General features: G+C 31.9%; 1 protein-coding gene across 1 annotated transcript in view; it reads right to left on the bottom strand.

Annotated features, from left to right (window-relative positions):
• The window catches only part of LOC111636089 (sodium/hydrogen exchanger 7-like), a 63716-nt gene extending 37024 nt beyond the window's left edge, over positions 1-26692 (bottom strand). Inside the window, exons 1-2 of the mRNA XM_023381259.1 lie at positions 26333-26692; positions 16828-17060 (exon numbers count right to left, since the gene is read on the bottom strand). Of these exons, the coding sequence (XP_023237027.1) occupies positions 16828-17060; positions 26333-26570 (471 nt within the window). The 5' untranslated portion in view covers positions 26571-26692. The remainder of the gene's footprint in view (positions 1-16827; positions 17061-26332) is intronic.
• Positions 26693-26723: the final 31 nt, after the last annotated feature.

Below are 26723 nucleotides of genomic sequence, written 5' to 3'. Positions count from 1 at the left end.
GCAATCAAAAACGCAAAAAACCGCATCTAAAATAGTAGAAATAGAAGCAGAGTTCTTTACGGTAAGCCTTAATCCTGTTCATCTCCCCCAGTGGGGGGAATTTCGACATGTATATTATATAAAAACACGTGCGTATTCAAATTCTGTGAAAATTTCAAAGGAATTGGTAGGAACAAACGAACATTACATTTTTATTTATATAGATAGATAGAAGATGATCTGCTTTAGTTCATTTTCACAGAAAAGCATAATGCCTCACAGAAAAGCAAACTTAGGGTGTCATACTCGTAGCGCCATCTGTTGGACATAAAAGCCTTAACCCTACATCATATCTTTTAATTTATATAAATGTTTAACAAAAAATCTGCATGTTTGATTAGTGGTAAACATTCCGGGGGTCATAAAGATGCTTCAGTTAAAATTTGGTAACGATTGGTTCAGTAGTTTTCACAGTTAGTGGTCACAAACGAAAAATACATTGTCTCTTTATATAGTAGTATAGATTTCTTATTTAGTTTTAACTTGATGATTAACACCAATATGTAAGATATGTATGTTTGTGTGTGTTTGTATTGTACGGATACATGCATGTATAACTTTTTGTTACTTTGAGACTGATTTTAAAATTTTAGTATAAAATTCTTACCTTCTGATCTAACTTTTTACTTGATACATCTGTCAGTTCACCTCTAAAAACATAGGCATATGTTTTATTGATCTGTTTTAATTTATCTTGGTTTCCTGTTGGCATTTTTACAAGCATAGGAAGATATATATTATCAGGAGGTATTGATCTATTTTCAGAAGGTGAGTTAACTGTCAAATGTGTAACTTCTGATTCTTCACCAGCATAACGTATAATGGCACCCATTAACAATCCTTCAAAGAAAATAATAAAAACAAAGTAAATATATTGCATTTAATCCAATATAATGATAAAAAAAATCAAATAATATTACATATTTTATAAATAAATTATTAAATTAAAGAAAAGTGTTATATTTAGTGATACATTAACTTTAGATGAAATTTAATGTAAAGTTATACAATGTTTTCTTAATGTCACTTCACATAATTAAAAGTAATATTAAGAACGTTCAATTTTGAATTAAGTTAATAAAAATAAATGTAACTAACAGTAAAATAAAATGTTAAATAGGAATGCTTAACATAAACATGACAAAGTAATTGCATTACTGTTTGGTTAATGCTATATTTTATTAACACTTATTGACAATTTATAAACATGAAAAATTTACAATTTAAAAATAAACATAATTCGAATAGTCATATTTATATTTCACTGACTTATTAATAATTTAATTAATACAAAAATAATCATTATCACTACCAATAAACAGTTTAAATGTTTAGCTTTTCAGTTTACAATTAGATTAATAAATAGTTAAATTTTTCAAACTTCTGTATTCAATCTTCTTATAAAAACTAAAAATCAATAAATCTAAAGCAAATTGTACTTTTACTATTACTGAATAAAAGACAGAATTGAATTCATTATTATTATTATTTTACGACTGAACCAAAAGAAAAATTTACATTTAAAGTTTGGGATACACAAATTAATTTTTCTATTTCATCTAAGTTCAACTTTTATTGAAAGAAATGAATTTATTGTAATATAAAATCATTGATAAAAAAAGTTTATGCACTGAGGAGGTACTATTGTAACTGAATGAAACTTTATTAGTATAAATGTAATGACAACAGTAATAAGTGATTACAATATCATAGCAAAGGAACAATTTCCAGTCAAACAGTGGTACAAATTAAAGCAACCTTTAGTATCTTGTACAATTTTTTTTCTGAATACAAGATACAGTTGAGCATGGAGGCATATAAATATCGTCTACTATCTTGTGAATCTACTATTTGCCTACAAATGTTGTAGTTGCTGTGCCAGATCCCTCACACTAAAGCAGGATTGAAGCACTCACCAGTGGTTCTCCACACTAATACAGTAGTCATCTGTTCCAAAACAAACAAGCTTTGTTGCTAAAAACAATTCATTGCTAGTCTGTAGCTAGTCCATACTTCTGTCATGGTACCATTGAAAATGAAGCTGATGATGTTGGAGTATTAATGGCAAGATATGTAACAGTTGCAGTGCATGCAAATTTGCTTCTGCTAGTCTGCTAGTCACTTGCCAATCATATGAGAAGAGACAGGGTTCTGTCATAAGGCTAATCCGTCTGTCTTTGGATGATGGACAATAATACTATTGCAACTGTTCATGCCTGTCTCATGGTCATCATCTCTCTGATGGTCTGTCTGAGGCACCAGACAGACCAACTGCCATGTGTGTGTCCCAATATATCCATTGTCCTCAACACCATCTCACAGTCAGGTCAGAGCAACCCAGATGGTGGACAACTCAGCAAAACATCCATCCCTGCTTTTTTCAAATTGATAAATGTGACCTTTCTTAAATTCTCTGAATTGTGTGCAATGTCTTTGCATTATACAGGCATGCTTGGCATCTGAAGCCCTCTGAACAACAGATACACTGAAAACTCTGAAGACAATGAGCCTCTGCAAGCCTTTTTATAGGATATCGGAATAGAAATATTAAGACATTCTGATGGCATTGCTTAGGTGTGCAATTGGACTAAACCTGTAATCATTTACATACCTGTTTGAAACATAGAATTGTTCAATTACTGCAAAAATATGGGTGCATAATTTTATTAGTGCATGTATGTATAAATTTTATGATTAGATCTGAGTTAATTACATATGTATATGTTGAAAAAAGCAATGCATGTAAAGCTTGACATAGTTATAATGTTGGAATTATAAAGACTATTTGATTTACATTATGTTTAGATATGTATGTTCTTTATCTAAGACCCAATCCTTTGAAAATTATTGAGTTATTAATAAAGTAATTTCATTTTTCCCCCCCATGGAAAAAAAAAAAAACAATTTTCTTGGAATATATAAATATTTNATCAAGTAAATGTGAAAAATTGTAAAATAATATAGGCGTAATTTGTTATACATATGTATTATCTAAAATTTTATTAAACATTTTTTTCTAAATTATTGTTTTCTTTAGTCTCCAGCCCCAATTAAAAATTATTTGTATGTATTTATATGCGTAATTATACCCCGACTTACGCGGTTACCACTCGGTCCCACCTAGCGTGTAAGTTCAGGGTATTACTGTATATCAGAACTAGAAATTCTCCCATCAAGTACGATGGATACTTTTCATAGAAACTAGAGATTGAATAATTGAGAAGAGTACAATTTCAAGGAAAGTAACTAATATTTCTACAAATTCAATAGCTTATACTGTCTGTCGGAACATAATTGAAGTGCAATAATACATTTAAAATAACAGACTCATTACTTCCAATTGGATAATAGAATGTCATGTGGTCAGTCATTACAAGAAGATTTTTTTTTAATTTGTTATAGAAGTGATACAATGCGGCAATCTTTTTTAAAATTTAAATTTAATGAAGTTAGTTTAAAATACACCATTTGCCAAAATATTTAAAAATGTAACTTAAGAGAAATTCCCTCGTCAAGCATGAACTAAATGAGGTCGCTGATGTCACTGCAACATAAGTGTGATCACCAATCTGAAATCGATAAAACATTTATTCTATAGCTAATATTTCTGCAAAATAAGTAGCCTACACTTTTTATCAGAACATAAAATGAATATGAGCAATTATTTATTGCAGCATTAAAAATTGCAGTCCAGCATTGTGACAATCATAGTTTGAATTTATTTAATTTAATATATTTTCTCTCCACCTCAAATTAGTAGTGACTTGCTCCTGTACATCATACTTTTCATTTAACAATACGGTCGTGCTAGTTATCTATCTAAAGCTTAGTTCACACTGAACGCGATTCGCTAGCAAAAGCGAAAAAAAAAGTGAATAACCAGTCAAACATGATTTGTTTGATGGGTTATTCGCTCTGTTTTTCGCTTTCACTAGAAAATCGTGCTCGGTGTGAACTAAGCTTTACACTTTTTCAGAGAAAAATTTTTGAATTGAAATAATGTGACTTCTAATTTGCATCAGAAGTTCCTATATAGTTAATCAGGCCTCCTGCCCCTAAGGTTTCCATATCTGGTTTTGTCTTTCATCTATCTAACTCCATTCTCAAGATTAAGGAAAGACGGATGAATGGATAGATGACAGTGGGAATTTATAGGTCTACAATTTCTTCAAACTGAAGCCCAATAACCAAAATTTCATCTGGATTGAACAAACATTGCAAGAGTTATAAGGAATTCACACACACACACAGAGCTTTTATAAAGGTTAAACAAAACAAAGCTAAAAAATATTTGTGATTTTTTTCTGTTGAAGATTGTTTGAAAAAGTAGAAAGTATCTTTCAGCATCAAGAGTAAAAAGAGGAGCCAAATTTGGTGCAAAGTAGCCAAACCTGGCATTACTGTATGCACTGTATGATATGCAAACTAGCACTGTACTAGCATGTGCTTGCACAGGACCTCGCCCATTTAAAGGAGTGGACATCCTTAAAGTTTAATTCCTATTTTCTGAGTATAGCAGAATTGTCTGATAAAACCAGACATTTGAATTACTCTATAATTGGAAGTCAAATCCATCTTTGCTTACTAGAAGAAGAAAATCTATTCTATTCTACTCAAAATAGAACATTTATTACAGTACCACTTTGCTTTTTACACTTTTCAATGTGAATAATAAAATCATTATTGAAAACAGTTATTTCTTGGGAGATGCAAAGGTAATTTACAGTTCACTTTAATGAATTCTGGTAAAATTTTTGTTTGCTTTATCTTATGAAAATTAACATTGTAACAATGGTGTTTTGCCAGGGTAATGGCAAAATCCACTTTAATGTGAGAGTTTACTTTAAGGCGAGTCGACTGTTGTTTAATTATTTTTTTATTCTATATGTACAGTAAGACCCCACTTAATGCAGGGGATGTGTTCCTAGACAACAAAGCACTAAATGAAACAGTGTTAAACAAAGTCATTTTAACATAGAGTAAATAGGGAAAGGGGAACACGTTGCCAAAAATAAATAGGTTTTACTTTAATTTTAAGTTATTTGTTTATCAATTTGCATAATAATATATGTTAAATAACACACAAACATATGCACACAGAAATATAAAGTTCATTTTTTTTTTGTGACAAAGGTCCAGGCTCTTCTGAAATTCTTGTTTCTTTGTGTTAAAGTCGTGTAGTTTCGTTTGTTGCTTTCTTTTTCTTTCCTTAAGCAAATGTCAGTAGGAGACTGCATCCAAAACGCCTCATCTTGCTTTTGCATTCCTTTCAAAAACTGGATCATTTGTTACAATTTGATCAACAATTTCGGTTATTGTTACCAAACTTTTACTAAGGAAATGGGGGGGGCACTGTTGAGTAACCTCAGCTGCTGGTGACTTTTTGTCGGAGATTTCGTTAACACTTTTTTTTATTGTAAATTACCGAGTCTTTTATTTATTTGCTACCTAAGTTGGTGCGTTTTTTTGCTCAATTGTGCTATTCTGCGTCATTAGTTCTATTTTTTTTTTTTTTTTTGGAAATGTTCCCACATACTCCTCCAGAAGTGTTAAAGCAAACCCAAGAAGAACGGAAGGGAACTAAACATCATTGTTTACTGAGTGATCTGGGTGTAAAATATCCAAAGTTAGAGCATTATTTTAAGAGGCAATCTCCTCCGGACTCAGATAAAGAAGAATTGTTAACTTTACGGCAATATTTGGAGACAACTTTAAATGCAGTAATGATGCAGTTGAAGTGTATCGAAGATAGGCTCGCCAATCTGGAAATGGCCAACCAGTCAACCTTGTCCTCGGTAAAAAAATTGGAAACTTGACTTTTCTAAAGTATGTTCACGATTAGATAAATTGGAACAGCAACATCAGTTACCTTTGGACGACATTGGTGAGTTACACTCCTTTGCCTATGATAGACAAGTTAATGCTTCAAACAGAAGCAATTTAATGTTGTTTAATCATAGAATTCCGCTCGAGTTGGATTTGCGGGATTATATTGCTAACTTATTTTCTAAGGAATTGGATGCGACTGATCTGTCGGGGCATAATATTGTTGGTGTTTCCTGTTTGAGAGGTAAAGCTCAGGAATTTTATAGCATCCAGTTGTCATCCTGGAAATGTCAAAATTATTTATTGCAAAAATTTCAGACGAAAACTCAACAAGAGGGCAGGGAAAGGCCGGTGAAATTTAGGTTGGCACTAGATCTGTCGTTTAATTCCCGTGTTCGCCATAAAAACCTGGTTACTTTTTTAAAAGAATACCGGGAAGCTGATCTTCGAGTTTTTTTGCGAGCTGACGTATTATATGTAGATGACAAGAGATTTATGTATTCTATCTCGGGCCATCGCTTAACAGAGGTGCCTGTTTCTTTTTTATTTTGAATTTTCCTCCCCGCAGGAGAGTCGGTTTGGAGAGACTTTCAACTTCATCGTGCCCAGACCAGTTAGGTTCGAGTAGTTATTCGGAAACGTCGTTTTTTTGGAATTGTTGTAGGTTTAGTATAAGTGTTCTCTGTTGGGTTATATGATTAAACGACCAGGTTTAATTTGTTTAGCTCTTGTTGAAACCTGGATGGTTTCAGTGGATGGAAATTTTTTGCTAACTTTCTTCTAGTTAACTGGAGGTATTTTATGATTCCAGCGGAAAAGCCACTGGGGCTGGGTAGACCCCGTGGTGGTATTTTGTTCTTTTTTGATGAAGTTAGAGGGCATTTTAAGTTATTGAAAATTTATCCTGATTTGATGGTGATTGGCTTATCACTTTACTCGGTTCTCGAACCTAGAAATATCCTGGTGCTGGTGGTATATGCTGGATCACAGAGGCAGAAGGGCTTACGCTTAGACTTGTTTTCCTCTATTTTGAACTCTTGGTCTTTGCACTATCAAGGAATTGTGATAATGGGCAATTTTAACGTCCATATTGGTCAAGAAATTGATTCACATTTGAATGTAGCCTCTCCCAACATTTTTGATGTCAGACGGTCAAAGGATTTAAAGGTCGACACGGCCGGGAGACAGTTTCTGTGTTGGTTGATTGAACACAATTTTATTCTCCTTAATGGTCGTACTAAGGGAGATTTCCCAGGTGAACTAACTTTTTTGTCGAAAGTGGGTAGCTCGGTTATAGACTTTATTGTCATTTCTCAGAATCTGGTTCATAGGGTTGAATCCCTTCGTGTTGGGTCTCTCTCATCTTCGGACCATTTTCCAGTGGAATTAGAGTTGTTGACCAGAAACAGATCTTTCTTTGTTGACGGGCTTTGTCCCACCAAGACTCGTTACGTTTGGAATGATTCTAAAGTAGAATTGTTTGGCGACGCTGTATCACTGAGTTTCCGAAATATTAACTTTGATTCTGTGTCTGTTGATGAGTTCTATGGCATTATGTTATCTGAGCTATGCTCTGTCGCAAGAAGACTAAATGTGTTAATTGAAGGTGTTGAACCTTATAGGAGGATTCGTCCCCTTTGGTTTGATAAATCATGTTACATTCAGAAGCGAGCGAGGAACATTGCCTTGGGCAAATTCCGCAGATTTAATAGTCAGGCTGATTTGGCTTCCTTTTTAAATTTAAAACAACAATATAATTCACTTATCAGGACCAAAAAGAGGAAATATTTATGTAATTTTGCTTTACAGATGGCTGGGATTAGAGACTAAGACCTTTTGGTATTGGATAGGTCGTTTTTGTCGGGTCAGGTGTATACTAGACCAAGAGATTTCCTTGACTGACTGGTTTATTTATTATCAACAGCTAGTTAGTTTAAATACATAGAATTTACCCCCAATTCTGTCACTACCAGTGGCTTCTTTTGTTGTTGATCCTACTTTAGATCTTCCTATCTCTGATACAGAGGTGAATACAGCACTTCAAAAGATGCGAATTCATTCTGCTCCCGGGGTGGATAATGTTTCACCGTCTTTATTTGTTTACTCTAAGAAAACTTTGGTTCCTTACTTGGCCAAGTTATTTAATCGGGTTTTGACACTGCTAGAATTCCGAATTCATGGTTAGAGGTAAAGGTAAAAGTTATCCATAAAAATAGGTTCACTAGATGAGCCCGCTAACTTTCAACCAATATTGCTGTTGCCTGTAGTTCGAAAAATATTTACCTCTATTTTGGCACATACACTGCTGGCCATTAAAATTGCAACACCAGGAAGGAATGATCGTACGAACGTCAAAATCATATGAAAGGAAGAAGAGGTTGGGATATACAAATGATTAGTATTTCAGCGTATTTAGACGAAGCAGGAGGGACAAACGACATCTGAAGCACTGCATAAAAGAAAAGTTGTGCAGTGAATTTCTCATTTGGAAATTGCTTTGTAAGGTCAGGGTTTCATCAGAATATCGTGTTATGCCTCGAATAAGAAGAAGAAATGCTTACCAGCAAGTGCCAGAATTCGATAGAGGCAGGATTGTTGCCTGCCCTAAAGTGTGGATTATCATTCCGTAATATTGCCACTCGCACTGGTCGAAATCCAACCACTGTCATGCGAATATGGAATCAATGGGTTGCTGAGGGTCTTACTGAACGGAATGCAGGATCTCAACGCCCTCCCATGACTAACGCCCAAGAGGATAGACATATTGTGAGGTCGGCTGTGCAAAACCATACAACCACATCATGGACCATTAGTCAGGCAATGTGCTTGTTTGCAGCATGTCCAGTATCTGCTCGTACAGTGCGACGATGTTTGCAGCAGCATGGACTTTCAGCACGGCGACCATTACTTTGGCTTCCCTTGACAATGCAGCATAGAGAGAGATGGTGACTCTGGTGTGCCCAACGACAAAGCTGGATACAGGTGTGGCACAATGTTGTCTTTTCAGACGAGTCCCAGTTCTTCTTGCAGCATTCTGATGGCTGTATACATGTCTGGAGGCTCCGAGGAGACCACTCGTTACCTGCTTGTATTTGATATTGGCATAGGAGCCCTGCACCTGGTGTGATGATATGGGCAGCTATTGGGTACATTACACGCACATCTCTAGTTCGGATCGACGGTAATTTGAATGCAGATCGATACATTTCTGACATCTTACGTCCAGTGGTTGTGCCCTATCTTCGAGGCCTGCGAAATTCCATCTTCCAACAAGATAATGCAAGACCTCATGTTGCACGTCGTGTTCTGACCTTTCTCGATACAGAGGGTATTTGATTGTTGCCCTGGCCTGCACGGTCTCCAGATCTCTCACCAATTGAAAACATCTGGTCATGGGTTGCTGAGAGACTGACCCGCCGCCCCTCTCCTGCTAATACAGTCAATGAAGCGTAGCACAGACTTGAAGCAGCATGGAAAAAGTTGCCCATTTCTGTCATCCAAGCCCAGTTTGACTCTATGCCTAACCGGATAAGGGCTGTTTTAGCTGCCAGGGGTGGCAACTGTGTCTACTAATTTCGCACCCCTGTAAACCCCCAAACGGCTTGCAAATTTAATCATTTTGTCTTCATGCCATACTGTTTATGTACAATAAATATCTTTTTTTTATTTGCTTTTTTTCTTTGTGTTGCAATTTTAATGGCCAGCAGTGTAGATTGGGTATTTGGCTAAAGAGAGGAAATTGATTCAACCAGTGCAATTTGCTTTCCAACCTCAGAAGAGCACTTTAAGTAATATTTTGATTCTCCACTCCATTATTTGCAGACAACTATCAAAGAAAAGACAATGTTTACTTGCAGCATTCATTGACTATGAGAAAGCCTTTGACAGTGTTGTTTTGAAGATTTTGTTATTTAAATTGAAAATGCTTGGAAATCTCTGACAAGTTTATTGATATTATTCAATGTTTATTTTCAGGATTGAAGGCAAGCGTTTCCACTAGTGCCGGGTCTACAGATGCTTTTTCATTAGAAAAGGGTTTACCACAGGGTGATTCCTTAAGTCCAATATTGTTTATTTGTTATGTTAATGATATGGTACAAGTTTTTGATGATTTAAATAAAGATTCCATTTCTCTGGGAGATTATGAAGTCCATTTACTTCAATTTGCTGATGATACAGTGGTGTTATCCACCACCCCGATTCATCTACAAAGGAAATTAGACAGGTTATATAATTATTCCTCCAATTTGGGTTTGAGAATTAATTTATCCAAATCGAAAATAATAATTTTTAGACATGGTGGAAGGCTAAGAAAAGCTGATAAGTTTTTCTTAAACGGTAAAGGAGTCAGTATTGTTAATGAAGTTATATATTTGGGGATTCGTCTCTCAGCTACTGGCTAATTCCAAAATTACATTTCTTACGTTAAAGGCAAAGCATTTTCCAAAATAAATGTTATAATAGAAATCTTGAGAAGGGTTAAAAACAGTCATATGGGTTTGTGTAAAAAACTTGCTGCCTCTCTTTTTACTTCGAGTTGGTCTTACGGTTTGCCCTTTTGGGAGCCTTTTTGTTTTGAGGGTATTGACTCTATAGAACTGATGTTTTTTCGTTGTCTGTTTGGTCTTGAGAGGTCGATCCCATCATATGCAATCAAATCTGAATTGGGCCTTGAGTTTCCCCGGAAACACTTTGTCAAATTAACCTTAAATTTTCTGAGAAACATAATCTCTGACCCATCATCCTTGGAATGTGAGGCTTATTCTACATTGAAGAAGTTTTCATCGAAAAGATCGTTCAAATTCTGTTGGTTTACTAAACTAGAGAATCTATTTAATAGAATAGGTATCTCACTCTCATTGATAGATTCCTCTCCAGATGTTTTGAAATATTACGCAGATACAATTTTACAAGAGTTTGGTAATCTTTTCTTGAGAGAAGGGGACAGGATTCTTAAGGCTAAGTACCATTTATGGTACCCAGATATATTAAACAAACCGATGTTTTTACATTTATTATCAGCAGCTACTGTTTATTGTTAAAAAAAACGATAATACAGATTCATCTAAACAAGTTTCGTTTAACATGGCAACATTTGTGTATTGATCTACGTTCACCTTAAATGTGTCCGTTTTGTAAGGAAGGACATGCGACTTTAAATCACTACATGTTTGACTGTAAGGATTTTGAATATTTGCGTCTATCAACACTTTCTAACAATGCTTTTTGTACTAATAATGTTGTTTGCAAAAATCCAGAAGACAGAATTCATGGATTATTCTCTATCAACAACTCAGTAGAGTCTACATGGAATAAATATAATTTTTTGACCAAAGTAATTAATGTTACCCCTCCTCCTAAAAATTAATTTTANACAACCACTCATAATTAGAAAATTAAGTCTCGTTTAAATACTGGCCTCCCGTCTATGGTCGAGCTGTTGATGCCAGCTAAAACACGCAAAAATTTAACAAAAATAATATTAAAGTAGCCAAGACACAACCAAATATTGTAGTGCCACATCACTAGCAGACATTTGAAATTTGCTGACTAGAACGGTCAGTTAACCGATGTGATGGTTAATCGGGGATCAGATAATCGATGCTCTACTGTATTATTTTTATGTATAATTTTATATGAAAGTGAATCAAATAAAGTAAATTAATTTAATCATACAATCAAAAATAGAATTTTTTCAATAAATAATCCAATATACATAACTATATACAAAGATGAATCAATATGATTAATGTTGTTTTTCATTAAATAATTTTTTATCTTTGAAGCTAAATCAAAAAACAAAAAACCTTAATTTGCTGAGATTATATTTATGATTTATATTCGAATGTTCTTAGCCTGACGATGGCCAACTGATTTGGCTGAAAACGTTAGCTTTACATTAAATTTTTTCTCAGCAAATTAAGGTGTTTTGTTTTTTGATTTATATACTATTGCTGAGTGTGTGTACATCAATTTGAAGCTAAAAATGTAAACATGAAATACCTAAAACCAGTAAATTATTATTTTATTGCTATGATGAGAAAAGAGATCATATAGTTATTCTCAAATACTTTGTTAATTTCTTGTGATTTCATCAAAAAATTTAATTTTTGCACATCCATTAAAACTTCCATATACATCTGTGCTCAAACCAGTGGTTTTCAATGTTTATGTGACTATCACATTACTGTTTGAATTACTTCAAAATTTTTTTTAGTAAATTCTATAAAAAAAGGAATAGAAAGCATACATTTTTTCATTAACAGTAAATGCTTATTTGACTTATGGCATTGAACTATCTAGGTCAAGAAAGTTGACCTATTAAACCAAGATTCACTAAAAGGGAATTTGTTAAATGGAGATCTGTATGAAAGAGAATAAGATTTTAAAGTTTATTAACAAAGTTGATTATTATTATTATCAATAAAAAATTATTAGTAATAATCTAAACTTTGCAAAAAATTATAGAAATTAAGAATAATTATGAACTTTTCCTAAACTTTCAAGTCATTTTGGAAGTTTGCTGCTTATAGATTAGTATCTGAAATAATTCAGTTTACTTTTCTTTAACTATTCAAGTTAGTAGAACATAAAAAGGAAATGAAATGAAACAAACTTTGTCTTTGATGACACAGTTCATTTATTAGTCATTAACCAAATTAATTTATAATTTGATATCTTGAAAAGATTGATTACAAATACACAATAATATCGATAGTTATTGACATTAGGTAAGTACTGAATTCTCAGTGATGTAGACAAGAAGAAAATAATAGAAACAGAATATATGAAAGTGTTACAGCTATACATAAGATAAGGACCAGTGAAAATGCAGAAATATANCAAGTGATTTTCAGAGAATTTAAAGCCTATTTAGTTTAAAAGTCCAAACAATTTTATTAAAATTTTTTAATTCACAAAAGAATAATTTGTGTTTGATTCAAAGTTTCATTATTTTATATTTTCAAATAATTCTAGAGAATGTTGCATTACACCAACAAAAATCTCTATTGGAAATACCCCATAAGATTTATTATTGCAGTTTATATTATGATTACATGAGAGAAAGAGAAACAATAATAAATATTTATAAAATACTGTAGAACTAGCAGATAAGTCTGGCATTGTCTGGGCAAAAAGTAAGTACAAACATTAAGATTATTTCATGCTTTTAACCCTTCTATTATATTATATCATAGAATTTGATTTATATAACTACAAACGTTATCTTACATAAGGGTTTATTGCACTAAGTGACCAAGCTAACACATTTTAAAAACTCTTTAAATTGTGTACAGTTGAGGAACAAAATTTTAAAAATGTATTACTGGTTACTTGGTATGATAAACCCTTACATAAGATAACCTTTGTAGTTATATAAATCAAATGCTATAATATAGTACAGTAATACCCCGAACTTACGCAATAGGTGGGACCGAGCGATAACCGCGTAAGTCGGGGTATAATTTCGCAATTTGTGTAAAATCCAAGTCGGATGTATGTAAGCTAACAAATGTTCTCATTAATCTTATCTCATCTTTTGATTCGTTCATGGTTACAAGAAATCACCACATAGAGTCTCTCGAGTCGCCGTAGATATAACAAACACAGAAATAAATAATACAAAATAAATTGTAGCTATGTGTCGATTCCGCGCGTCACATCCAAACATGTAAGCTGAACAATAATGTGGGGAGAGTGAGTAATCAAGAGTTGCGTGGCGCTCAAACAAAAGACGAATCGACAAGATTTGAAAATCGTGTAACTCCGGGTTCGCGTAAGTTGGGGTAGCGTAAGTCGAGGTATTACTGTATATAACAAACATTAAAATGCAAACCATATAAAGATTTGGTTATTTTAGCCTATCATTGTCATATTTGTTGCAATACTCAGATGATAAGAAATGGCACAATTTCATTGGTCAAGTAGACAGGAATTGAAAATACAATATCTAAAAGATATAAGATGTATTTTTTTCTAATGTTAGCACTAACAAACTGTTTCATTCACAACTGAATATCAATCTGTCAATAAATCAAATTTTGCAAAAAATGGACCAAATATTTAAACTCAACACCTTTGAAAACCACTTAAAACATATTTTGTGCATGCTGATAACTTCATATTATGTAATTTTCCTATTCAAATGCTACCAAACCACTGGATCTGATAGGAAGAAGCATGGCTGTGAAGTCAGTAAAAAAATACTCGACTCCAACTACGACTCCTGATAATTTTAGTAGGCCAGCTCTGACTCACGACTCTGGCTAAATTAAATATCAAGTCATTTTATGGGGGGACAGAGGCACTCATAGGGGGTTACCCTACTCTGAACTCTGAAAGAAGTGCCAAACAATTACCCTNAATAAAATTTATTTATAAAAATAAATTAGTAATTTTTAAATCAAACAAAATAAGGGGGGGGCATAGTATTCACCACTGAAGTGTGGAGCAGTACAGTAATACCCCATACCCCGACTTACGCGATTTTCAAATCTCGTCGATTCGTCTTTTGTTTGAGTGCCACGCAACAATTGATTACTCACTCCCCCCACACTATTGTTCAGCTTACATGTTCGGATGTGTTGCGCAGAATCCACACATAGCTATAATTTATTTTGTGTTATTTATTTCTGTGTTTGTTATATCTACGGAGACTCAAGAGACTACTATGTCATCCAAACGAAGTAGAACTAATTCTTCTGCATCAAACAAGAAAAGAAAAACTTTATCTTTGGAATGTAAANGCAGTAACTCTTCAATATCTTGCTTGTCTAAATTTCCTAGTCCTGCTGTATCATTAGGTTGACAATTTGGTCAATCTAACGATATAGCAATAGGCTCTTCTCTTTGAGAATTCTTGGATATCTCCAGCTATAACTTCTTCCACACTCTGTTCATGCATTTATCAGTTAATTCTTGCCAAGCAAAGTCAACATTGCATATGGCATCCATGATGTTATATCTTTTCCAACATTGCACCAAACAAAGATAGATTTAAGGAAAATACAGTACTACGACGAGATAACACCTTTTGCTGATTGGTTCATGTTTGTAAATAATCGTATTATATACAAATCAATCAACTGCCGTGTTAATTTGAATCAGTGTAAATTTTGAGCACTTTTTAAGGCTTTGAGCAGACCGCATTATATCAAATCAGTGTCAATTGAGTCAGCATTAAGTGATCTCTTATTGTATTTCTGAATGTATGTTTGTTTGTACACTATAAAAACTAAAGACAACTAGTCTACTGGGCTAAAAAGTGATCTAATAGACTTAATTTTTCACAAAGAATTTAATGGTGCAATTTAAAATTACTAAAATGGCACTTCTGCTTAGTTACTAATTAAAATGTACTAATATACAATCAACAAGACAGTCTCATTTCCACTCCAACAAAAGTACACTCCTCTGTTCATAACATTACAGACACTGGGGACAACAAATCTGGTAATTTCTTCTGTAAAATAGGAATCAAAATTGTTATTCAATGTTTCTATGATTATTGTGCATTACTCTGAAAGCAGAAAAATTAAATAATTAGATTTTGTTCCTGAAGAATCCAGCATCAAATCCACGTAGGTTAAAAAACCCCAGGAATTTTTTGGGGGTGATCCAGTCCAAATATGTTGGGCTTTTCCCACACCACCTGGCTTCCCGATTGTGGGACTAGATAAACCTACAATGATTTTGCTGAAAAAACTTGCCCTCAGAGTAGAGTAAAAAGAAATAGGAAAAAAGTATAAAAAGTTTTAAAGAAATGCTTTTATTTACATGAATGCATTAAAAAGTAAAAAATAAATTTTATTCAGTTTTCACAGTATTCTTGGTATTATGCAACCAAAAATAAATGTTGTGGACACTCATGGTGAAGCCCATAAAAATTGATAGAAAGTGTAACTAAGAATATTTCTAAACATGAATGTCCCATGTGTTTATTTTTGGTCTCACGATATTAAGAATACCGAAAAAACCAAAGAAAATATTTTTTTACTTTTTAGTTCATTTCTGTGAAGAAAACATATTTCTTTAAATTTTTTTTTATTATATACTAGCAGACCCTGCCACGCGTTGTTGTGGCTCAAAATGTATTTATTATAAATTTATAACACTTTCCCCAGGTGGGGGGATTTTTCAAAAAATTTCTTCTTAGTGTACATTCTCTTAGCATACCCTATTAAAATGCAATCAAAAACGCAAAAACTCACATCTAAAATAGCATAATAGAAGCCAAGTTCTTCAAGGTAAGCCTTAATCCTGTCTCTCCCCCCACGGGGAGAATATTGAAAAATCCCTTTTTAGTGTATATTCTGTTGACATACCCTATTAAAACACAATCAAAAACGCAAAAAACCACATCTAAAATAGTAGAAATAGAAGCAGAGTTCTTTACGGTAAGCCTTAATCCTGTTCATCTCCCCCAGTGGGGGGAATTTCGACATGTATATTATATAAAAACACGTGCGTATTCAAATTCTGTGAAAATTTCAAAGGAATTGGTAGGAACAAACGAACATTACATTTTTATTTATATAGATAGATAGAAGATGATCTGCTTTAGTTCATCCTCACAGAAAAGCAAACTTAGGGTGTCATACTCGTAGCGCCATCTGTTGGACATAAAAGCCTTAACCCTACATCATATCTTTTAATTTATATAAATGTTTAACAAAAAATCTGCATGTTTGATTAGTGGTAAACATTCCGGGGGTCATAAAGATGCTTCAGTTAAAATTTGGTAACGATTGGTTCAGTAGTTTTCACAGTTAGTGGTCACAAACGAAAAATACATTGTCTCTTTATATAGTAGTATAGATTTCTTATTTAGTTTTAACTTGATGATTAACACCAATATGTAAGATATGTATGTTTGTGTGTGTTTGTATTGTACGGATACATGCATGTATAACTTTTTGTTACTTTGAGACTGATTTTAAAATTTTAGTATAAAATTCTTACCTTCTGATCTAACTTTTTACTTGATACATCTGTCAGTTCACCTCTAAAAACATAGGCATATGTTTTATTGATCTGTTTTAATTTATCTTGGTTTCCTGTTGGCATTTTTACAAGCATAGGAAGATATATATTATCAGGAGGTATTGATCTATTTTCAGAAGGTGAGTTAACTGTCAAATGTGTAACTTCTGATTCTTCACCAGCATAACGTATAATGGCACCCATTAACAATCCTTCAAAGAAAATAATAAAAACAAAGTAAATATATTGCATTTAATCCAATATAATGATAAAAAAAATCAAATAATATTACATATTTTATAAATAAATTATTAAATTAAAGAAAAGTGTTATATTTAGTGATACATTAACTTTAGATGAAATTTAATGTAAAGTTATACAATGTTTTCTTAATGTCACTTCACATAATTAAAAGTAATATTAAGAACGTTCAATTTTGAATTAAGTTAATAAAAATAAATGTAACTAACAGTAAAATAAAATGTTAAATAGGAATGCTTAACATAAACATGACAAAGTAATTGCATTACTGTTTGGTTAATGCTATATTTTATTAACACTTATTGACAATTTATAAACATGAAAAATTTACAATTTAAAAATAAACATAATTCGAATAGTCATATTTATATTTCACTGACTTATTAATAATTTAATTAATACAAAAATAATCATTATCACTACCAATAAACAGTTTAAATGTTTAGCTTTTCAGTTTACAATTAGATTAATAAATAGTTAAATTTTTCAAACTTCTGTATTCAATCTTCTTATAAAAACTAAAAATCAATAAATCTAAAGCAAATTGTACTTTTACTATTACTGAATAAAAGACAGAATTGAATTCATTATTATTATTATTTTACGACTGAACCAAAAGAAAAATTTACATTTAAAGTTTGGGATACACAAATTAATTTTTCTATTTCATCTAAGTTCAACTTTTATTGAAAGAAATGAATTTATTGTAATATAAAATCATTGATAAAAAAAGTTTATGCACTGAGGAGGTACTATTGTAACTGAATGAAACTTTATTAGTATAAATGTAATGACAACAGTAATAAGTGATTACAATATCATAGCAAAGGAACAATTTCCAGTCAAACAGTGGTACAAATTAAAGCAACCTTTAGTATCTTGTACAATTTTTTTTCTGAATACAAGATACAGTTGAGCATGGAGGCATATAAATATCGTCTACTATCTTGTGAATCTACTATTTGCCTACAAATGTTGTAGTTACTGTGCCAGATCCCTCACACTAAAGCAGGATTGAAGCACTCACCAGTGGTTCTCCACACTAATACAGTAGTCATCTGTTCCAAAACAAACAAGCTTTGTTGCTAAAAACAATTCATTGCTAGTCTGTAGCTAGTCCATACTTCTGTCATGGTACCATTGAAAATGAAGCTGATGATGTTGGAGTATTAATGGCAAGATATGTAACAGTTGCAGTGCATGCAAATTTGCTTCTGCTAGTCTGCTAGTCACTTGCCAATCATATGAGAAGAGACAGGGTTCTGTCATAAGGCTAATCCGTCTGTCTTTGGATGATGGACAATAATACTATTGCAACTGTTCATGCCTGTCTCATGGTCATCATCTCTCTGATGGTCTGTCTGAGGCACCAGACAGACCAACTGCCATGTGTGTGTCCCAATATATCCATTGTCCTCAACACCATCTCACAGTCAGGTCAGAGCAACCCAGATGGTGGACAACTCAGCAAAACATCCATCCCTGCTTTTTTCAAATTGATAAATGTGACCTTTCTTAAATTCTCTGAATTGTGTGCAATGTCTTTGCATTATACAGGCATGCTTGGCATCTGAAGCCCTCTGAACAACAGATACACTGAAAACTCTGAAGACAATGAGCCTCTGCAAGCCTTTTTATAGGATATCGGAATAGAAATATTAAGACATTCTGATGGCATTGCTTAGGTGTGCAATTGGACTAAACCTGTAATCATTTACATACCTGTTTGAAACATAGAATTGTTCAATTACTGCAAAAATATGGGTGCATAATTTTATTAGTGCATGTATGTATAAATTTTATGATTAGATCTGAGTTAATTACATATGTATATGTTGAAAAAAGCAATGCATGTAAAGCTTGACATAGTTATAATGTTGGAATTATAAAGACTATTTGATTTACATTATGTTTAGATATGTATGTTCTTTATCTAAGACCCAATCCTTTGAAAATTATTGAGTTATTAATAAAGTAATTTCATTTTTCCCCCCCATGGAAAAAAAAAAAAACAATTTTCTTGGAATATATAAATATTTTATTAAATTACATATTGACCATTTTGGTCCAATACCTGTTGCCATCTTTCTTGTAGCATGATTCCACATTCATAAAAGTTTTGATCTTTGCTTACAAAAAACTGATCCAAGTGATTTCTTAAGTGGGGAATTACAGAAAAGTAATTACTCATTGATTAAGAGAATAATGATGATATTGTTATAGACCACTATATTCCATAAGACAATGTAATTTATCATACAGTATACTTGAATTAGCTAAAAATATTTTGATGAACAATAAAATTAAACAATAAAATAAAAATATTTAAATTTAAAGAAAAACTTTCAAATAAAAATTTATATAATAAAGTTATCTCAGGAAATACTGTCAAGAGAAAAAAGGAAAAACTTTATTAAAGAAGAAATGACAGAAGAATTGTCTATAGAATTTCCTGATAAAAAAATAACTGTTGTTAATTATTCTTAAGAATATAACATCTGTGTTATTAAATAATTTGTAGGTGTTTTGCCATGTGGTGTATAAAATAATTTATACACCACATGGCAAAACACAATTTTTCATAACATTAAAAGAAAAAAAAAAACTAAAATTTTAACAACCTTTTAACAAGTGATTTTCAGAGAATTTAAAGCCTATTTAGTTTAAAAGTCCAAACAATTTTATTAAAATTTTTTAATTCACAAAAGAATAATTTGTGTTTGATTCAAAGTTTCATTATTTTATATTTTCAAATAATTCTAGAGAATGTTGCATTACACCAACAAAAATCTCTATTGGAAATACCCCATAAGATTTATTATTGCAGTTTATATTATGATTACATGAGAGAAAGAGAAACAATAATAAATATTTATAAAATACTGTAGAACTAGCAGATAAGTCTGGCATTGTCTGGGCAAAAAGTAAGTACAAACATTAAGATTATTTCATGCTTTTAACCCTTCTATTATATTATATCATAGAATTTGATTTATATAACTACAAACGTTATCTTACATAAGGGTTTATTGCACTAAGTGACCAAGCTAACACATTTTAAAAACTCTTTAAATTGTGTACAGTTGAGGAACAAAATTTTAAAAATGTATTACTGGTTACTTGGTATGATAAACCCTTACATAAGATAACCTTTGTAGTTATATAAATCAAATGCTATAATATAGTACAGTAATACCCCGAACTTACGCAATAGGTGGGACCGAGCGATAACCGCGTAAGTCAGGGTATAATTTCGCAATTTGTGTAAAATCCAAGTCGGATGTATGTAAGCTAACAAATGTTCTCATTAATCTTATCTCATCTTTTGATTCATTCATGGTTACAAGAAATCACCACATAGAGTCTCTCGAGTCGCCGTAGATATAACAAACACAGAAATAAATAATACAAAATAAATTGTAGCTATGTGTCGATTCCACGCGTCACATCCAAACATGTAAGCTGAACAATAATGTGGGGAGAGTGAGTAATCAAGAGTTGCGTGGCGCTCAAACAAAAGACGAATCGACAAGATTTGAAAATCGTGTAACTCCGGGTTCGCGTAAGTTGGGGTAGCGTAAGTCGAGGTATTACTGTATATAACAAACATTAAAATGCAAACCATATAAAGATTTGGTTATTTTAGCCTATCATTGTCATATTTGTTGCAATACTCAGATGATAAGAAATGGCACAATTTCATTGGTCAAGTAGACAGGAATTGAAAATACAATATCTAAAAGATATAAGATGTATTTTTTTCTAATGTTAGCACTAACAAACTGTTTCATTCACAACTGAATATCAATCTGTCAATAAATCAAATTTTGCAAAAAATGGACCAAATATTTAAACTCAACACCTTTGAAAACCACTTAAAACATATTTTGTGCATGCTGATAACTTCATATTATGTAATTTTCCTATTCAAATGCTACCAAACCACTGGATCTGATAGGAAGAAGCATGGCTGTGAAGTCAGTAAAAAAATACTCGACTCCAACTACGACTCCTGATAATTTTAGTAGGCCAGCTCTGACTCACGACTCTGGCTAAATTAAATATCAAGTCATTTTATGGGGGGACAGAGGCACTCATAGGGGGTTACCCTACTCTGAACTCTGAAAGAAGTGCCAAACATTTACCCAAATACTTTTATAGTTAGTATTTTTAATATTTAACTTACATTAATATTTATTTGTATAAAAAATTTAATTTTTAACAAATATTTAATAAGAGGAAAAAGGAGGAGTGATAAAATTCTACAGCTTTTGCATTTCAATTTTAACTTTCCAGAAAAGCTTGTCCAACTAAAAAGTGCACAATCTAGCTACTTCAGTGCCTTGTTCAGAAAAGAAAAATATATAATCTGATCAGTCTGGCTCATTCAGAAAAATAAAGTACTTATTTAAAATGGAGATAATAAAGGAATGAGTCAATTGGATCAAAATAATTTTACTACTAAACACAAATACTACAAAGAAAATTATTGATACATATTTAATTAAATTGTTGCATTTTTTATTTAAAACAAATGAATTATAACAAAACACAAACATTTTTAAAAATTATTAAATATAAAATAAATTTTCTTTCATTTAAATAAAAAAAAAACTAAATTAAATTTAAAATGCCAGAGTCAGAGTCGACACATTTTTTCCGACTCCTCTGGCCAGAAATTCCTCCCAACTCCACAGCCATAGGAAGAAGGGACTCTGCAGATGGAGGTTAAAGTTAATTCAACCGAAGTAGTTGTCATCCTCCTCCTGAAAGAGAGGATAGTCAATGACTACTACTTACTACTCTACTATTAATATTTGAAAAGTGTGATCTGTGTTGACCCTGCATGTGATCGAAGTTGCTAACCTTAATGTCTGAAACACTTGATATAAAAATTTTTTAAATAAAAAAAAATCTTGTAAAAATGTGAGAATAACTGTTTTTATGTGATCCCATAAAAATCTTGGTGAAACCAGGTTGAAAAAGTAGAACTCAGAAAAAACATCCAAGTAAAGGAAACTTTTGAAGTTGTGGCATAAGAAGCAGATTTGACAGTAAGACAACACGTGAATAAAGTGCACATTACACAGATTACAAATACAGCAAGTTTTGAATGAAACAATGTTGCCATGATAATAAATAGGAAAAACATTGGCACAGAAAAAGACTTTGTGCCTTAAAATCATTGCATGACATTAATTTGGCCAAATGTTAAAGCATCTCAAACAATATCAGTAAAAGAAGTTTGGGGCAATGGGTTTATAAGTTACCAAGGAGAGATGAAATCAGGGGAGGGGATGGGATGTCCAGGTTTCCTGGAAGTTAAGAATGTCCTTGTAAATATTGTGTTTATAGAAAAATTATTAGAATTGGTTTATTTGATTACAGAAATGCAACACGTGAGCATTCTGCCAAGGAGGATGCATCCTGGGAAGACTTATGTAAAGTTGCCCCCAATTTAAGTGTTACTAACATGAATAAAACCCAGAAAACTCCATGTGGCCACACCATTGGCCATGCACAAACCCATGACAGACTACAGGTATTTGATGGTTTTATCCATTCAGTTACTGAAGGGTACTTATTGGGCTACAATTTGAAAAAAATTATAGACTTATAAATGTCCGCTGTCATCCGTCTGTCTGTGTCCTTCCTTAATATTGACAATGGACTTAGATAGATGAAAGTCGAGACTAGACATGGAGATCATAAGAGAAAGAGGACCATGTTAACTATATACAAACTTCTGATTTGTACTGTGAATTGCATTATTTCAATTCAAACATTTTTCCCTAACAGAGTTAGATACATAACTGGCATGACTCTATTTCTAACAGGAAAAGTATGATGTACAGGGGCAAAACACTACTACACTCCACACAGGCAAGTGCTGTGGCCCAATGGCACATCTATTCCACACTATATCATTGTCAGAGTAATTCAGTGAATATAATACATATATATTTTAAAATTATATCCTTTTTTTTGTAAGAATTGTTTAGTTAATTATTTAGTTAACTTTTTCCAATAGATGGCGCCACATGTAAAGCCAGCAATCAAATGTGAAGAGAAATTAATCAATATATAGATATCCAATTGATAATTTGGGATGGGATGTATGACATGATCTAATTTAGAAGTATTTGAACATAACTACCAAGTTTCTTAGCAATTGGTCAAACGGCCTAGGCGTGTAAAGCGAACAAACAATCATCATATATATATATATATATATATATATTCACCTGTTATGAACCAAGTGATTAATTGGGTATTATAAATAATGACAAAGAAAGTTTTAAGGAATTCACAGCACACACATACGAGGGGTTTTATATTAGTAATGTTGTTATTCATAATGACTGGACATTAACAACATTAATCACTTGGTCCATGACATATATATTGCAATCAATTCTAAATTGTATTCTTGAAAACCAATTTACATGACTTCTGATCTCAAAATGAATGAACTGATGAAAAAATCTTCTAATGTTTATACAAAATCTTATAAGATTATTTAGCATTTTGATGCCTATGATGGAATTGGACATGTTGACTGTCATCATCTTTCTTATTCCAGCTGTTATTTATTGTGCTAGTGTGTTATACATAAACATTTTATTAACTTCTCAAAACGTAAGGTTATCATACGCTCAGAGAAAATATTTACCATATTTTTGTGCATATTACCTGTGTTTAAAGGACAACTTGAAAGTTATATGCCAATTTACAATTGCTATTATGAACTTGTGCCTAAAAACAATAGTATGGTAAGATGAGTTTAGAGAAAGTTTTAATTTTGTTCTGGAAATTTTCTGTGGATTATACACACAAAAATACAATACTTAGTATTGTTAAATAGTACATACTACTATTAAAACACTTTAAATGGTCAGATCAAAATTGCAAAGCAGGATGTTGAAGTGTCCTAACAAACACCTTTGGATATAGAAAAGACAACAGAATTGTCCTTCCTAATGCAGGGAATCCAATCACCACAGAAAAGCATATATGTTTCTAAGGAAAACTGATAAAATTAAATAGATAAATTTCTTAAAGTTATTTGGCAAATCATGAAGTCAATATAGAGATATTAATTTCTTGATGATAAATGAATTTTTAAAAATTTTTTTTCATCATTTCTTATAAACAATTAACGCCAAGAAATTTTCAAGCACTGTCATCATCATCTAACTCGAAAACCATTCTGTATTTTGACTAAAATATTAAAATTTGTAAATATATTAATATCTACAAAATAATAGACAATCATTTCAGTATATAAAGCAATTTTAATTATTCATATTTAATATATGAAATCATGCTTATTTTTATTAACTATAACCCAAATTGGATCAAAGCCAAGTATGATCTGAGACTAAATTAGATTTTCAAGTTTAGCATGCGAACTAATCAAAATGGAATTTAAATCTACTTCAATTTGAAAAAACATTATTTCAATATCAGTTCTTGTTTTGATGTTTTTATGGCAGTTGTTTCATTTCTATGGAATTGTTAAATTCATCTGAAATAATAATGAATATATTTCGTTAGAATGATATACTTTGTATAACAACAACGAGAGTTATACATTTAAAACTGCCAATAATATATAAATATTTTTTCACTAACATTATAAAAAGTCCTCATTCGTAATCTATGTAGTATCATAATTTTTTGTTTTCTTTCCACTTTCATAAACTTAGGTCAATTTCAAATTCTATGTCAAATTCTCAATAAAACTCTAATTATAATAAATATATACGACCTCGTCTCAATGAAAAATGTGTCTTTATAGTTTAACAATACCAGAAATAAAAGCTCTAAGCAAATTGATACTTTCATTAATAAGTTACTGTCTAGTCTATGTGAAGATATTTCTCCATAATATATATCACGATACTTTCAATATGAATCTATGAGCACTAAGTTTTTGGCTCTACGGAAGACTTATCACACACTATCAACATTGTTGGAGTAATCACACAAAAGTGGGGAGATGCAGGTTTATTAAGATGACAGTCACAATAAACCTGTCCCGAGTCTCCAGGATGATAATTTTTCGGAGAACAGTTCATCCGTCACCACCCGACCATTCTACGAGACCGGCCGAACCCGCAAGCCTGAGAAAAGGCCCTCTCAGCACCCACAGGACAAAGTTAAAAAAATTAACCTTTTATAATTTTAAAACATTTTACACAAATACAGATATACCTCACCTTATGTCGCTAATTGGTTCCAGGAGAGGCAACGTAAGTCGAATTTACTTGTCTCCGAATCTACTTGTCACTAGGCTAAACCATTCCCGGTTCTGTATTTTATTTATTAATGCATTTTTAATAATATATGGTTAATAAGGATCTATTTTAAGCTTACAAATAAAATAAATTTTAGTTTTTAATCTAGTACAGAAAAAAGTAATCTAAATTTACGAATGCATGTACTATAAATACAGTATATACTTGTAAATGTATATATTTTAATGTGTGCTTTAAACATTTTTCTAGTGATATTATGACTTCAATATTTGTGGCGGACAGACATAAAGTCAAATAAAATGACTTAAACTTGATTTTTATTTTTCCATATACTTTTTTGACAAACTACGTATAATCGGGAACGGAACGACGTAAGTCGAGGTATACCTGTAATCTAAATAATTTATTCCACATATTATGGTTTGCATTTCAATGCCAATTGTTTTTTTTTTAAATACGATTCGAATTTCAATGCCAATTGTTTTTTTAAATGAGATCATGATGACGATAAGATTATTTACGCACCAGTTTTTAAATCTTGTACGTCGACGGGCAAAAATCAAATACCCAACAGAAACGTCACATATATTTTTATATTTTTCAACACTCGTTTACATTGTGTGCCAACTACGCTGCAAAAACAGCAAGAGATACACGAAACATGCCACAAATTGCCGATCAAATACAAATTTTTATATTTGATCGACTATTACATTTGTGCTCATTAAAAATTTGTATTTATCCAGCATTCTGTGCTATAATATTACCATTTTTTTTTGTCAGCATTTATTGCAATTGATATTAATTTAATCAGTGAAAATTTACATAGTAAAACTGAGTGAAATTTACGCACCAAGTACAGTACTGTTAATATGTATATATATATTTATAATGTATAAAGTAAATATTTACAGTAAATCCTACAATAAAAATAAAATAAGTTTATATGTTTATAATCTTACCATAAATAACAGCTAATCCAGTTTCGTGCAAGTAACGAATTCTCCTCCTTTTAAAAAACCAAATGGTGCAGACGGTTAGAATTAATAAGAAAACGTAAGCCAAAATATTAAGAGAATCAATCTGATGTAGTTTCTTGGCTTTTTCATCTAATTTAATATCGGCAGAATCATTACTTCTAATTAAACTTATACAACAGCACAGAGCGAGTATAAATAACCAAATATTTCCGTTCGTCATTATATAAATATACGAACGAAATAATTAAAAAAAAAAACTTCTTCGCATTTATTGTTTTTCGTAGGAAACGAAAGAGAAATCACTCGCGTAGACTAACGACCCGCCTCCTTCGCCATTCGCAATTAAATGACAATGTTGCCATTTAACGGTTCC

Source organism: Centruroides sculpturatus, unplaced genomic scaffold (genome assembly GCF_000671375.1).
Source record: "Centruroides sculpturatus isolate CEXI.00-Female unplaced genomic scaffold, Cexi_2.0 scaffold731, whole genome shotgun sequence".
NCBI classification, from domain to species: domain Eukaryota; kingdom Metazoa; phylum Arthropoda; class Arachnida; order Scorpiones; family Buthidae; genus Centruroides; species Centruroides sculpturatus.
This window is presented reverse-complemented; position numbering and strand designations above follow the sequence as displayed.